This window comes from Alligator sinensis, unplaced genomic scaffold (genome assembly GCF_000455745.1).
Source record: "Alligator sinensis unplaced genomic scaffold, ASM45574v1 scaffold186_1, whole genome shotgun sequence".
Classification (NCBI taxonomy): Eukaryota; Metazoa; Chordata; order Crocodylia; family Alligatoridae; genus Alligator; species Alligator sinensis.
In genome coordinates, this window is record NW_005842904.1 from 179,751 (window position 1) to 196,027 (window position 16,277).

The following is a 16,277-nucleotide window of genomic DNA, read 5'->3' on the forward strand; positions in this document are numbered from 1 at the left end:
GGAAAGAGAAGGAGAGAGAAATGTTTTATCTCAGATTAAGTGGTCATTTGAAAACCACCTGGACAGAATTTAAGCAACATCTCTTCCCAGGGTAACTAACCAGCTTTCATACTATTTGTATTAAAGACTCAATATTGGGGGGAGAGGAGAGGGGGGAATCAAAGCAAAAAGACAAACAAACAGATATTTCCCTGTACTAGCAAAATGTAATTGTCTCTCTAGCACCATAAATATATCTTTTTCTCTCGCTATTGCATATCCCTCCAGAAGCAAACAAAATATATATATGTATGGGTTGTTAGACAACAGGTAGGAAGACAGACAGACAGATATTCTCTTGATTACTCCTCTTTGCAGAAAATCAAAGATTTTTGCAAAATATTGTTTTTCAGTGCAAGTCGAAGTGATCTACCCATCTTAAAAGAAAGTTAAACTTACCTCTAGAGAGTGTAGCCGTTTCTGGACAGCCTTTTAAAGGATTTGTAAGTTGATGCAACTGTGCAACAATCTGGACAGCTCTTATAAATAGAGAATTGTTTGTGCATCTAGGTAAATCCTACAGGTTGTGGTTTGGATCTTTTTTCCACACATGGTAAAATATGCTTGTGATAATTGACCAAGTACCTTTTAGTTCCCTCTATTGTTGTCAAGTACCTGATTCCCAAGGCACATTAAACTCTTCAGAAGACCATAGGGAAAAATTGTGAAAAAATGTGTGTCTGAACTGTGTCTTTGTTTACTCACATATGGTAACATTCATTCCATAGACTTAAATTGGTGTAGCTCTATCAAGCTTGGGGGTATGACTGGTGTGTCACAGATAATGTCCCTGTCAGAAGAAGTTTTGCTTCAGGACTCCCCAAGAAGAGCCTTCTTCAGTCACCTGTCCTAATGGATCTTCTGAAGCCAGCAACAGGATGGCTTCACAAGGGGCAAGCCTTTCTGACTTTGATATTCTAGCTACTCTCTCTCCCTAGCTTCCGCAGAAATCCAGAGCCCCACCTTACAGAGCTCCTTTTTGGCCAGCTCCCAGGAAGGGGATGTTTTCTTCTTCAAAGCAGGTCTCAGAGTGCCAATATCCCAAACAGTACAGCAATATCCCAAATAGTACTCAGTAGGGCTGTACAAAGCTTTGGGCCCTGATTTGATTCAGAGGAGACTTAGTCCTATTTGGTAGCTGAATCTCTGAATACAAATCAAATCAGAAGACGCTTTAATGTCTCCAAATCAAACTGAAACTGTCTGAATCAATTTGTAGAGATTCAGAAAGATTTGGAGATTCAGACATAGAGACAGTTTTAAATGTTTTTTTTTTCTACATACCTCTAGGTAGCCGGTGGCTCCTAAGTGCTGGGGCACATGGAGCATCCCACAGAAGCATGGGGGGCTCCCCTTCGCACTCAGGAGCAGACCCAGAAATGGACCAGAAGCACTTCCAGTACACTTTCAGGTCTGCTGGGGAGCGCACAGGGGGACCTCCTACTCCCCCCCAGCTTGGCGACTGATGCCTCCTGGGTCCCCCTGCAGCCAGTTGCCAAGCTGGGGGTATGCAGCAGGGGGAGGGGAGGGGCACCCTGTGTGCTCCCCGGTGGACCCAAAAGTGGACTGAAAGTATTTCCGGTCCACTTCTGGGTTTGGCACCGAGCACATGGAGGCCCCCCCCCCACACTCCTGTGGGACACTCCATGCACCCCATCGTTGCAGTGCTCACAAGCCATGGTGGTACCTCAAGGTATGTAGAAAAAACATTTAAAGCTGTGTCTATGTCCGAATCACTGATTCTCTGAATCAGCATCAAATCTTCAGATTCGGCCAAATTGAATCAGGGAGAGCGATCTGAATCAACGAATTGAATCAATCACTGTTCCCAATTTGGGCCGAATCCAAATCTGAATCGAATATGGCCCGCTTTGCGCACCCCTAGTACTCAACTCCAAATCAACAGTCATTATTATGCCACTGCGGTGCTCTCTGTCTTTCTTCAAACTCCACTCTGTCTTCCCTAGGACTACTCTTTTCTGTCTACTCTGTCCTCACCTCAACGAGAAGGATCCCATGTGGGAGATGCCACCTCATTACGGGTTGGGGAACTGCTCGTTTTTGTTAATCTCCTTTCCTGCTGCTTTTGTTGGGATAATTGGCTACACTCAAGAGCCCCTAATTCTGTAGATATCACTGAGTTAAACAAAGGAAATACAGAGTGGGGTAATCTATTTAGCTTTAGTACACATTATTTTTGTCCATTTCAAGGGGATGATGAGGAATCACTGACCTACAATACCACTGATGGGTGCTATGGATTCATGATAAAGAAACGGATGTTTCTCTTACAACAGGAATGATGGCCTAATGGAGCGTGGACTTCTCAGCAGAAATTAGGGCCCAATCATGACCAAAAGAGAGGCAAGAAGTGGATAATGTGTGGCAAGAGGATAAGATTTATGGGATCCTGAATAAAGACATAGGTGTAATATGTCTTGTAACCAGACTAGAGATCTAAACCCTAGGACACTGAGACAGCTGATTCTGAGGTCTTGGTAGGGCATTTCATATGATTTCTTTATTTCCTACATTCCTTCAAACTGGCAACGCTAAACCATATTTGGAAAGAATCATTACATCTATGGCTAAGTCCTATTTATGAGCAGAGAGAGGTAGTTAGCTGTGTTAGTCTGAAGTTAGGCATAAGGCATGGTAGATGTACAACTTCCAAATTGGCTAAAAAGATATATAGAGCATGAGCTTTTGTGAACTTGAGCTCACATCATCAGAGGAAATGAGCTTGAATTCATGAAAGATTGCATTCTCTATCTATCTTGTTTAGTTAGTCTTAAGGTGCATATGTATCCTGCTTAAGTCATAATTCATATTAGGCAACTCAAGGGCATGTATCTGCAGTTGCTGGCACTTACAAAGAATGTGGGATTCTGTTCCCCCCTGCAGTACATTAAGAATTGTCCTGTGTATATACCAGTTGGAAGTAAACCAGAGGAGGGCCAATTTGCCTGAAATGGAAGTTCAAAGACTCTGTGCTACTCTATGTGTCTCCATCCCTAAAATTATGTATGCATAGAAACACAACTGGTCTGTAAAGAGATCTATTTTGTCAAATGTGGTTTTCCCTTTTTTTGTTTCAGATGAGATTAAAAAAACAAAAAAGATTTTCAGTGACAGAAGCTGAAGCCTTAGCTTCAAAAGATAGGACAATCAGTTTGGTACCTGAAATGTTTATATATTCTCCATGTGAGAATCAGGGAAAAGAAACAGAATGAATTGGAGGACCTAGTATAATTAAGGAATTGCAATGCAAGTGGGATTATAGTGATATGGTGGGACAGCTCATATAACTGCAGGACTGACACAGATGAATATAACTTATTCAGGATATTCAGGATGGAAAGGTAGGGGGAAAAAAGGAGGAGGTGTGCCCATGTTCTGAAGGGCAATACGATGTGGAAGGTAGACCTTTGGCCCCAGCACATGTTATAATTAAGATATAATAAGTCAATCATGTCTTAAATAGTTGCATGGCCACACATTCAATCGATTAATCAATTAGTGATGAAACATGGAATAAGTCACAAGGTTATTACACACATGCACAAATTTAAAAATTCCTTTCACACCATTAATTGAATATGTGAGCAGGCTGGGGCTCCCAGACACAGAGGCAGACCATGCACCCCTGAAGCTGGGAGCTGCATCAACTGATCCACACTCCCAAATGTGGGAGTGCAACATGCACTCCCATGGCTGGGAGCCCTCATCTGATCTTCACTTTGAGACACAGGAGCACATGGCGCATGCCCATAGCTGGAGCCCCATCAGCTAATGGGGCTCCCAGCTCTGGGAGTTGATTACTTACTAGTGCAGAGGGAGTCCAGGATCACGATCCTGGGCCCCTCCTCTCCTAGCAATAAGGTGTGGTAGGATCGGATGCTGGATATCACAATAATTTCTCCTGCCATGCAGGTGTGGCAGGACAGGAAGCATGATGGAAGGGATCAGGTATCAGGTCCCATGGTGCCTTTACTTGCACATCTGCCAGAGGCCTTATATTTAAAGGTGATGTGCACATATTCTAAAGCGCAGTACACAGTGGAAGAGTAGGCTTCTTGAAAGCTTCTAGTAAAGGTCAGAGGGGAGAGGAGCAAGGGAAATGTCACATTTGGGATCTACTATAGGTCCTCAAAGTAGGAGGAAGGGCTATGCAGGACCTTTTTTAAACAACTGATAGAAGTTTCCAAATAGCAAGACCTAGTTATCATGGGAGATTTTAATTACTGGGACATTTTTGGGGAGGGAAACACATCAGGGCACAAGCAGACTAGCAAATTTTTGGAGCACATTGAGAATAATTTATTGATACAGATGGCAGAAAGAAAAACTAGCAGGGAAGCTGTGCTTAACTTTCTGCATGTGTCGTGGGAGAAAACTCCCTGGAGTCCGTTGTCTAGCTGCACAGAATCCAGTCAACACGGGTAAATGGTTAACTGCAGTTTATTTGCTCGAGCAAATGACCATAAACCAGCAAAGAGGCAAAATGGCCCCCACTGAAAGGTGGGGCCGTCTTTTATACCTTTTCTAACAAAGAAAACTACAAGGTTATTGAATATGCAATACTTATGGTAATCATCTCCTTACATGGTGCATTACAAATCTCAGTACTTTTCCAAAAGAAAAAAGTTAGTGTTATCTTAAACATTCCAATCTGTTTTCCTGTACTCTGCTTTACCATCTTCTTCCTTCTGGGCCCCCCCTTATCTTATCTCACTCCTAGCTGCAACTGGTACTCAGTACACAGACTTAATTTCTGCTTTTTCTAACAAAATGGTTAAGGCACTTGGCATAAGAAAATGGCTGGGTTAGCTATCATTCTGCCTTGTGGTCAGCAGCATTGCTAGGCCTCAGGTCATGCCTTGTGTTTAGCTACAAAGCTAATACTTTTCAATATTCTAAATTATTGTTAACCTAACAGTATGCTACAGAAAACTATTTTATTTCAGGGAAAAACAAACTTGCCAATCACACATGCAAGCAAAGAGGAACTAGTTGAGAATGTGAAAGTGAAAGGCAACTTGGGAAACAGTGACCATGAATCAACAGTGTTCAGCATCCTAAAGGGAGGAAGGAATGAGAGGAGAAGAGTAAAGATACTGGACTTCAGAAAAGTGGACTTTAGCAAACTCACTGAACTTGCAGGTAGGATCCTCTGGGAGGTGCGTTTGAGGGGAAAAGGAGACAAGAAGATCTGGTAGTATTTTAGTGAGACCTTAATACGGGGTCAGAAACAAGATACCCTGATATATGGGAAGAATGAAATGTGCAATAGGACACAGGCATAGGTAAACAGTGATCTATTTGAAGATGTTAAGCTCAAAAAGGAATCCTACAAAAAGTGGACACTTGGTCTTATTAGTAGGGAAGAGTATAAGGATATTGCCAGGGGAGGATCCAGGGGCATTGCACTGGTACAATTGCCCCCACCTTTGATTCATGCTCCATTCAAAGTTTAAAACCAACTGCCTGACAGTGACAACAGCATATTTATTGAGGTGGCAGTGAGGTAGTCAATTGACTTCATGACTTATTAAAATCTACCTGATTTATTCTAAATGCTTCATTTCACAGGTGTTAGTGATCCTCTCTCCTTTTTAATGGTCTTGATGTTAGCTAGCTTTTCTTTTGCAGTTCTCCTGTCAGTTAGCTGCTCCTGGTAATGTAGCATTTATTTCATAGTCTTGCAGACTGTTTTTAACTCATTGCAATATAGGCCTAGGGTGATATTGCTCACTTTAAGATTGATACAAAAGCAAATATAAATTTGCTTTTGTATCAATCTTAAAGTGAGCAATATCACCCTAGGCCTATAGTTGATTAGTATAGCTTCTAGTTTCTTTTTACCTGGAAAAAATATGCGTTCTGTTATATGTGATGATGCACTTCCCCATGTGCAAACTTTCTGCTTGCAAGCAAAGAGGAGCTAGCTGAGAATGTGAAAGTGAAAGGCAAAGTGAAAGGCAACCTTTCCAAAATCCTAAATCCATCCATGGGTATAGCATTGGTGTGAAGGGAAAATATTGGGAAGGCCAAGTCACAATTTGAGATGCAATTGGCAAAGAACATAAAAGGCAATAAAAAGAGATTCTACAAGTATATTAAGAGGAAGAGGCAAACCAAAGAAACCATAGTCCCTGTATTCCTTACAGACCACAGAAGGCAATCTAATTACATATGGTGAATTTTTTCTTCAATCTTTATAAACAGGGACACCTTCCTGATGTTTAGTGCAGTGGCAGCAAAGATAGGGAAGTGTCAAACACCAGAGAGTAATTACAGAACAGGTTAGGGATTACTTAGAGAAGCTATTCTTTCAAGTAGGCAGAGCCAGACTGGATGCATACTTGGATACTGAAGAAATTTGCTGAAGTAATTTCAGAGCTATTGGCTATTCTCTTTGAGAACTTGTGGAGGGCTGATGAGGTCCCAGATGATTGGAAAAGAGCAAAAATAGTGCCATATTTAGAAAAAGGAAGAAGAAAATCCAGAGAATTAAAGATCAGTCAGTCTGACCTGATACCTGGAAAGATCACGGAACAGGCCCTTAAGGAATTTATTTTGAAACACCTCGAGGAGAACAAGTTTATCAGGAGCAGCCACTGTGGATTAACTAAGAGTAAGTCATGCCAGACCAACCTGATTGGGGGAAGATTCACATGGTCAAATCCTATTTTGCCCAATAGTTTTAAGTGATACTTTAGCATCTAAATTAAGACATAAGAAGAAAAATGAAGACACTTTGGGAATTTATGTAATCTTAGTTCAAATTCCACTCCTCGCCCCCGCCCCGCCAACTAGACATACCTTTCTGAACCAGCAAAGAAAGGATTTGCTTTAGCCACTGATACTCTGTGTTGCTCCTGTTTGACTACTTACATGCATACTCCATGTAAGTTTTCTAACCTGGACCACACACAACCCGCTCCCTTCCCCCCGACCAAAAAAAACAACAACAACAAAAAAACCCCAGGCAGAGCAGCTATTTGATGCTGGAGGAACCACTGACACTTTTAGTCTAATAGCCTAGTAGTGAGGGACTTGTTTAGGAAATAGGAAAGGCAGATTCTATGTCCCTCAGCCTGAGGGGGTTTGAACCAACATCTTCTACTTTCCAGTAATATGCCTAACCAAAAGAACATGGGTAAAGGTGGCACCCCAACTGTTGAAGCTGGCACATTGATCAGCTGAGCGGGAAAGGCATGTGGGCTCAGAAGCAGAGCTCTGTGCTTCAGTGAGTTAAATGCTGTTCTCCTCTGAAAGAGATGAGACCTAGTGTAGAAGCCTTTTCTTGCAATGATGTTTCTTCATTTTACATTTAATAGTTATGGGATAAAATAAATAGATTTTTAGTCTGGTATAAGAAATAGTATGACATGGGGTAGAAATTGTTTTTTTTCTGACAACTTTCAGTACCATATTTATATGGTGCAAAAATAATAACAGAGAGGTGTAAGGAAGTTTGAACTTCAGCTTCAGCGTTTCAACTGCTGATTCCCTTAGACCCCTTTGAAAATCCCAAGGTAAATAATTATTGTCAAAATTAATCTGAATATTTATTTAATATAAATAGTATATTTATATTAAAACTATATACAGTTGCTTAATGAATTGTCCAGCCAATCCTCCTAATTCATGCTGGGAAATAACACAATAGTGATATCATCCCAGTAGTAACTAAAAACATTTTAAATAAAGGAAACGCATTATTCCTGCTTTGCAGCCAGATGAGAATTTTTGTCCATTGCAGAAGTAGGTAAGGACTTTCTTAGACAGGTCTTAGCAGAACTGTTCCTGTGGAGCCAGAATGAGGAGCTCATAGTTTGGTGAGTAGCTCTACTAGCTTAGATAGGCCTACTAACTTTAGTAAATTGCACATTGATATGAGTCTGGGCTACACAGTTTGGCCCAGGAATCATTTTAATAATTGCAACACTTTACAATTCATCTCCCTCTTCCATTGGTAGGTTTGTGGTATTCAGGAAAGAAAGCAACATGAATAGATGCCAGTGATTTATGTATTCTAACAGGAAAAATCACTGTAATTTTCTGTACATTTATGATTATTAGTAGTTATTGAAATTGAGCCTGGCTGTGTCTGTCAGTCAAATCAGTCAATTGCTCAGTTGATTGATCTATCAATCTATCTATCACACAGTATTTGCACAGCTCTATCAAAGTACCACAAGTGTCCAATAGTATAACTGATGTCCACACTGCATTGCATAACTTAATGTTTTGACATCCCATTCTGGAATCAATTTCTTCCAATATAGCTTCTGATCTTGCCACTCCAGTGATAATGTTGTTATCAAAGACTGATGACTTTCAGTTAACTCTGAAAGTTGCTCTCTACCCTCATCAATAGGGTCAGTGATTCTCATCAGTATTTTTGTTTTGTTTCATTGTTTTCCATTTGTATGGCTCTATAAGTTCTTCTTTAGGTAGTGATTCATCATTACCTTTATCTTTCCTTTCCCCTACTCAGTCGGTGGCTCTCATGTCTCAGATCTCTACCTCTTCGTTTTATCTTGGAGTATGACCAGGATCTCCAAAAAGGACTATAACCATCACTCCTATAATTACTGTGGAATGTAGACATACCTGAGCTAGCTTTCAGCTAGCCACCTTGAGAATCAGGAGCCATCTAGCCATGGTAACAAAGGACTCAAAATATGCTTGGGAGCAAAGCAAATTAGCTGCTGTCACAGATAGATTGATAGCTGTCCTGGAGTTAATTCAAAGTTATCTAGGTGCTTAATCTTAATGGTACTAAATACCTTTTGGATCTATCTGTGCTTGATTGAGTTAAAATCAAACAGAAAGTTATTGTCAAGAAGGGACGTGAGCTCTTACTAGCATCCTAACTACTGGCACATCCTCCCTCCCTCTCTCTCTCTATGGTGTTGTGGTCATCATTCTTATCAATAGTTATTCACTGCAGATTAAGAAAGGCAGACAGATAGAAATAAGTGGAAATAGCTTTATATATGAAACTTCTGAGAAAACACTTTGTTTTGATTTGTTTTTCCCTGTGAAAAATGTTGACTTATCAAAATCTGAAACCCCAATATTTTGAGGGCTAGTTACACGGCCAAAAAATGAAATGTATTCAAGTTCTTTTACTTTTAAACACCAAGAACACCAATTCCAAAGGATATTTTAATAGAAATTCTCAATTATTTGAAAATATTCTCCATCAAAGAAGGATGGACTTTGAATATTGCTCCTCCATTATTATTAATTGGTGTTTTGGATACCATGTAGAAGTCTAGGGCATGGAACATGAGCCCAGTGTGTTAAACAAAGAAAACAACAAAATAATTTAGTAATATGAAAATTTCATCAAGCCTCTCTTAATTGGTTAATCCTCTGTTAATCCTCTGTTTAATCAGGCCTCTGTTTTGTATTCCAACTCATAGCAATTACAGAAGGAAAAATATATTTACAGCTCATCAGAAATGTTCAATATTTTTAAGGAGAAATGAGTTTTCAACTCAGTTACCATTTTTACATGAACTAACTGCTTTCATCAAAAGAAAACAAATTTCACTTTAACTGCACAAAGAGCATTTTTCCAAATACATAATTGGGATTTTTTATACTTATGTATATTTTGCAATTCTATTATCTATGCAGGGTTAATGTGTAAGTGTTCTCATACCTATTGAGCAGGTGCAGTAGGCTATCTACTGGCAGAGGTTCATGGGTCACCTCTGTCTCCCTGCACCTAGGGGGAGTTTTAGTATGCATCTCTGGTTTCTTAGGCCATGGACCCAGGGGTGTCCAAACTTTTTGAATGTGGGGCTGGATCACGAACTTTTTATCACCCAGTGGGTTGGCGAGCCATATTCAAAGACATCACAGGAAGTGGTATCATATCAGGAAGTGATGTCACATGGCGTTTGACATCAATGAAGCTGCAGGGGTTGACATGGTGCTGGTTGACATGGCATGCATGCCCAGGTTGACATGGTGCTGCAAGAGCCACTTGGCTTCAACTGGGTTGACCTGGTGCTGGAGAAGCCACGGGGCCAGGCTGGGGTTAATCTGGGGTCCGCCCGGCTTGCCGGTGCCATGCCCAGGTTGACATGATGCTGTAGGACCCGCCTGGGCAGAACCAGGTCGGCACCAGCCAGGAAAAGCAGCATGCAGCTGAAGCCAGCTTCCCATGTGCTGCTGGGGATGGGAGGAGGCCAGCCAGGTCTGCACCAGCCAGCAGAAGCAGTGGCAGAGCCATGTGCCACTCAGGACTGACGGGTGCAGGCTCATCCGGTCCCGAGTGGCACACAGCTCCACCGCCTCTTCTGCTGGCTGGTGCAGACCCAGCCGGGCTCCTCCTGTCCCCAGCAGCACATGAGAAGTGGCCCCCTCAGGGCCTTGGGTGTGGGCGGCCGGGCCCAGAGAGCCACAGTGCCTGGGGGAATACTGGCTGGGGGAGCAGGCGCTGCCTTGCTGTGCGGCAGGGCAGCAGGGCTGGCTTGAAGAGAGCGGGTGATGAGGCAAGCGTGGGCCGGCAGTGCCAGTGGCTGCTGCTTGGCTTCCTGTGCGGGGCCACTCCCCCGGGCCCCATGGGGGTAAGCAGCTCCCCTCCCCTTGCTGCTGGCTGGGGTCCACAGGCCGGCCCTGCCCGCCTCACTGCAGCCCCGCCGCCATGGCCGCAGCCACCATGGCTCCTCACTCCGTGCTCTATGCTCTGCGGCGGGGGTGGCACAGCTGCCGCTGCCTCGGGCCAGATAAAATGGCTTGGCAGGAGCTCCAGATTGGTTTCCCACTTCGATTCAGCCGAAGCAGCTCCGAACCATTGGGGCCGCTTTGGAGATCTGGCCATAGGGTATAATGGGAAATCAATGAAATATCTATACCTTTGTTGGTTTTTGTCTGATTTGGATGAAACTTGAAGGGATGGTGGCTTCTGTTCAGAACATGAAGCCTTCCAAGTTTCAAGAAGATCAGTGTGTAGGTTCAGGGGGAACTACACCTCAAATTCTTGAAAGCAAAACTCATGTCACATCTATGTGTTACATTGCAGTGGGGTGAAAGCTGTAGGGATCATAGCCCCTGCTGAGGCTGTGAAGGCTGCCAGCTGACAAGGAGATAGGTGCAGGGGGGTTCCAGGGCCCTGCACCCCAAGCTGCTGACAGACAAAACTCGTAACATGGGTGCTTGTGGAACTGACTCTGGCTGTCTTGGGGCAGTTGATTGTCTGTATTGATTATTTCCTCTCCTTAGTCTGTGGTTTTGTAGGTGTTAATCCTTGCTTGTTAACTGGTTACATTAGCTAGCTACTATGTTTGAGCTGGTCCCTGAGTGAATCATGAGTGATTGGTAACCGGTAACACAGTAGCTTAGCAGCCAGGACTGCAGTAGTCCCCCCCATCCCCCCGCCCCAAGACAGACACAGTTGTACAAGCACCATGTCAGTTTTGTCTGTCAGCAGCCAGAGATGCAGGGCCCCAGAACCCAGAACCCCTGTACCTATCTCCTTGACAGCTAGAAGGCTTTGTGGCCTCAGCAGGGGCTACCACCTCTGCATTTTTTACCCCGCTGTGGTATAACACATACATGTGACATAAGTTTTGCTTTCAAGAATTTGGGATGCAGTTCCCCCCAAGCCTCTGAACCTATCTTCTTGAAACATAGCAAACTTCATGTTCTCGGCAGAGGCTACCACCCCTGCAAGTGTCATCCAAATCAGACCAAAAACAAAAAAGTTAGAGATATTTCATTGATTCCCCATTATACCCTATGGCTGGATCTCCAAAGTGGCTCTGAAGCTTTTCCAAAGTGTTTCAGAAGCTCCGATCTGTTTTGTAAAGCCTAAAGAAGCCAGCGATTTGATCTGGATATGCTGTTTTGGCGTCCAAAGTGTCCGAATCTTCTCTGGATCCGAAGCGCAGTCTGAAACCTCACGCAGCCCTACTAGACAGTAATTTACCTCTTTCTAGCACTTTTTGGGAAGCTGATGCTTTCAGTTGCAGAAGTGAAGATTTTCAGGACCAGGAGGAGAAACATACATTAGAGTTTGTCTGGCTTAATAAAAGAGATTTTGTGCTGGAAGGGAACAGTCCCTAGATCCTAGCTGTGGCCCATTCTGTCAGTGGGGCAAGTCTTCCCTTCTGCCCTTCATACATTTTATCCAATGAATATTTAATACAAAATACAGTAGGCTAGCTTTAAGAGATGAGCTGGAGAAAGACTTGAATAATATCTGAACTATGACTACCTGATTAGAGCAGCATACTACCAAATCAGACAGAAGCAAGTTCAAAGCCCCTCGTAGTGAGCAGGTAGCTGGAACTTCCTAAGCAAGTGCTACTGGGGCTGAAACATAAACATTTGTTACTTGTCCTCAAACTCTTGATAAGATATGTTCATACGTAAGAGTCTGGTTAGTGTGTAGCACATTGTACATGCAATGTTTAGCATCCATGTGGATGCTTATCTGTCTACATTGCATGCATAGCAGAACCACAAATCATGTGTAAGTGCCAAAAATGCTATTTGGATGTGTAAAGTTAAATAAGCTCCTGTTCAATTAGTTTCCAGTGGGCCACCAAAGTCTAAATATTTCCAGACAAGGAAAAAACGGAGATATTTGGATAAAAGAAAAAAAAAATTCCACTGAAAAATGTAATGAAAAATTATATATTTTTAAAAATATTTATTTTCTTGGAGGAAAATGCCAGCATCAATAAGATTCCTTAGTCTGTTTCTCTGTGGCTGATACAGAATAATGATTCCTATGTTTAATTTGCAGAATGCAGACTTTTGAGTGCTTTGATTTCTAACCCTCTTCTACTAACCTGACTTGAAAGCATTGATGAGACTCAAGCTTTCAATAAGATTTTGACACACCTCACCTTGGACAAACCTGGGTTAAACTGAATAAAGAAAGGATGAGGAGAAGAAGAATGCAAGGGACCTAAGCTGGAAAGCAGAGAAGATGGCACTTCTGAATAGATAATGATAGGAAGTGTCCTCATCCTGGAAGTCCTGCCTGGAGTGCAGAGGTGGAAGTGACAGGCTCCAAGATTTCACAGCATGTAGGCAAGATTCTGTTTTAAATAACAACATTTAACTCCACTGAAATCTTTGTGTTTGCACGTTGGTAACATAGGACAGAATTTATTTTTCTGACTTTGCTTGGAGAATGGAACAGGGAAATCATACTGTAGTCACTGAGTTCATTCTCCTGGGGTTTTCCAATCTCCTCCAGCTCCAGGTGCTGCTTTTTGTGGTGTTTCTGGTTACTTTTGTAATAACACTGACTGGAAATGTTCTGATTATCTTAGTCACAGTGGCTGACCCTACATTACAGAGACCCATGTACTTTTTCCTCCGGAGCCTGTCCTTTTTAGAGGTTTGCTTCAACTTTGTCATTGTCCCTAAAATGCTGGGGAATCTCCTCTCTGAGAATAAATCCATCTCCTTCTATGGGTGTGTCCTCCAAATGTATTTCTTTTTTTTTTTAGGGAGTTCTGAGTGCTTTCTCTTAGCTGCAATGGCTTATGACCGCTATGTTGCCATCTGCAACCCACTGCATTACACCATCATCATGAATAGGAGAGTTTGCATCCAGCTAGCAGTGACTTCATGGATCTCAGGGATACCTGTGGGGACTGTGCAAACCACATGGCTTTTTAGTTTCCCTTTCTGTGGGCCCAATGAAGTCAACCATTTCTTCTGTGATGGACCTCCCATGTTCAAATTGGTCTGTGCTAACACCTCCCTGTTTGAGATGTATGCCCTCATAGGCACTATAATAGTTGTCATGGTACCCTTCTTGCTGATCCTGGTCTCCTACATTTTTATTATTTCTACCATCCTGAGGATGCCATCAGCTATAGGCAGACGCAAAGCCTTCTCTACCTGCTCGTCACACCTTGTGGTGGTAACTCTGTTCTACAGCACATCTGGCTTGACATACTTTTGGCCAAAATCCACCTATTCCCCAGGCACCAAGAAGCTTCTCTCTATCTCCTACACAGTCATTACTCCCATGTTAAACCCGATTATCTACAGCCTAAGGAACAAGGAAGTGAAGGAAGCCATGCGGAAAACACCGAGCAGGAATATTTGCTTTTAGTAATTAAAAATGAAGCCAGGTTGGAAAATGTCTACCTCTTCCTAAGTGATAATATGGTTCCTATTATCAATGTTTTGGAGCCGCACACAATGATATAATACATTGACCACATTTCTTGGACAAACATGTACTTTTGAAACAGGGAAACACTATTAGTCCCATTTAACAGAGGAGAAAAGTGAGGCAAAGATCGATAGATTTTCAGATGCATTCATGCAGTAAACAATACAGATAGATTCAAGCAGGATTTTCTAATAATGCCTAAGTAAGTTACCTACCTAAGGTCAGATTTGTAATGGTAGGTAAACACTTAGGAATATAAGTAGACAGTTAGATTTTCCTTCAAAAGATTGAAATGGGAAATAGAGACTTGGGAACAGAGCCTATTCCCCTCACTAGGCACCACTAAGTAATTTTATTCCACTTTGTTTGATTGCCTGAAAAATTGTGGATACGGCTACTTTTCTAACTAACCATCATCTGCACCTTAAGGGTAAGTAAAAAGGCAGCAAGAATGAGTATGACTCCTTACTTCTTATCTTTTGTGTTAATGGTTTATCATCGAATCAAATAAGGTATAAGAGAAGCATACTTAGGAGCTAATGTCCTTTTTCCACTTATTAAGCATCTAAGTGGACCTTGGTACTTAAATTTAATTTTATTGCATCCTGTCCTGATAATCTATAATGAAAGTATGTTTGCACTTAGACACCAATCTCATTTCCTTCTACGACCAGGTGACCTATCACCTGGACAAGGGAGAAGAGATTGATGTCATATATCTTGAGTTCAAAAAAGCCTTCAATCTGGTATCCCATGATCACCTCTTGGCGAAACTGGCCAATTGTCGCCTTGGCTCCACCACGATCCACTGGCTGGAAAATTGGCTCCGTGGTTGGACCCAGAGGGTAGTAATTGATGGAAGTCACTCATCATGGTGTCCTGTGACCAGTGGGGTCCCTCAAGGCTCTGTCCTCGGACCCATACTGTTCAGCATCTTCATTAATGATGTGGACACTGGAGTCAGAAGCGGACTGGCCAAGTTCGCCGATGACACCAAACTTTGGGGCAAAGCATCCACACCAGAAGACAGGCGGGTGATCCAGGCTGACCTGGACAGGCTCAGCAAGTGGGCGCTTGAGAATCTGATGGTGTTCAACGCCGATAAATGCAAGGTTCTCCACCTTGGGAAGAAAAACCCGCAGCATCCTTATAGGCTCGGCAGTGCTATGTTGGCTAGCACTATGGAAGAAAGAGACTTGGGGGTCATCACTGACCACAAGATGAACATGAGCCTGCAGTGCGATGCTGCGGCTAGTAAAGCGACCAAAACGCTGGCTTGCATCCATAGATGCTTCTCAAGCAAATCCCGGGACGTCATTCTCCCCCTGTACTCGGCCTTAGTCAGGGGTGATCTGATGGCCACCTACAAGTTTATCAGGGGTGAGCACCAGTATCTGGGGAAATGTTTGTTTACCATAGCACCCCAAGGGATGACAACTAGGTCAAACGGTCATAAACTACTACAAGACCATTTCAGGCTGGACATAAGGAAGAATTTCTTTACTGTCCGAGCCCCCAAGGTCTGGAACAGCCTGCCACCGGAGGTGGTTCAAGCGCCTACATTGAACACCTTCAAGAGCAAACTGGATGCTTATCGTACTGGGATCCTATGACCCCAGCTGACTTCCTGCCCCTTGGGCAGGGGGCTGGACTCGATGATCTTCCGAGGTCCCTTCCAGCCCTAATGTCTATGAAATCTATGAACCTAAGTTGATTTAAACTTTTAATAGGTAGAATGAAATCTGGCCATAAGGTGTTTTTGATGATGCACTAGGCACCTATCAAAATGTTTAGGTACCTAAATGCCTGTGAACATACTGAGCAAAATGAAACATTTGCTGCAGAGCCAGAAACTTAATAACCCAGGTATTCTAAGTCCTGAATTTGGGGTCACAATGACAGAAAAGCTACCTTTTTCACTAGGATTGCACTCTAGATCCAGAGATCACCATTTCATTTTTTAAAGCCTGACTCAAAGACTGTTGAAATCTCATCAATCCTGTAATTCCCACTGTTTTTAAGGTGAAAAATGAATATCAAATTCTACTTTTTAAATTTTAATCATTAC

At 42.6% G+C, this 16,277-nt stretch overlaps 1 protein-coding gene across 1 annotated transcript; it reads left to right on the top strand.

Moving 5' to 3' along the window:
- The first annotated feature begins 13,210 nt into the window (after nt 1-13,210).
- Nucleotides 13,211-14,146, top strand: LOC102381506 (olfactory receptor 10A5-like). The gene has a single exon (XM_025192217.1). The coding sequence runs from the start codon at nt 13,211-13,213 to the stop codon at nt 14,144-14,146; it is 936 nt and encodes a 311-aa protein (XP_025048002.1).
- The last annotated feature ends 2,131 nt before the right edge of the window (nt 14,147-16,277 follow it).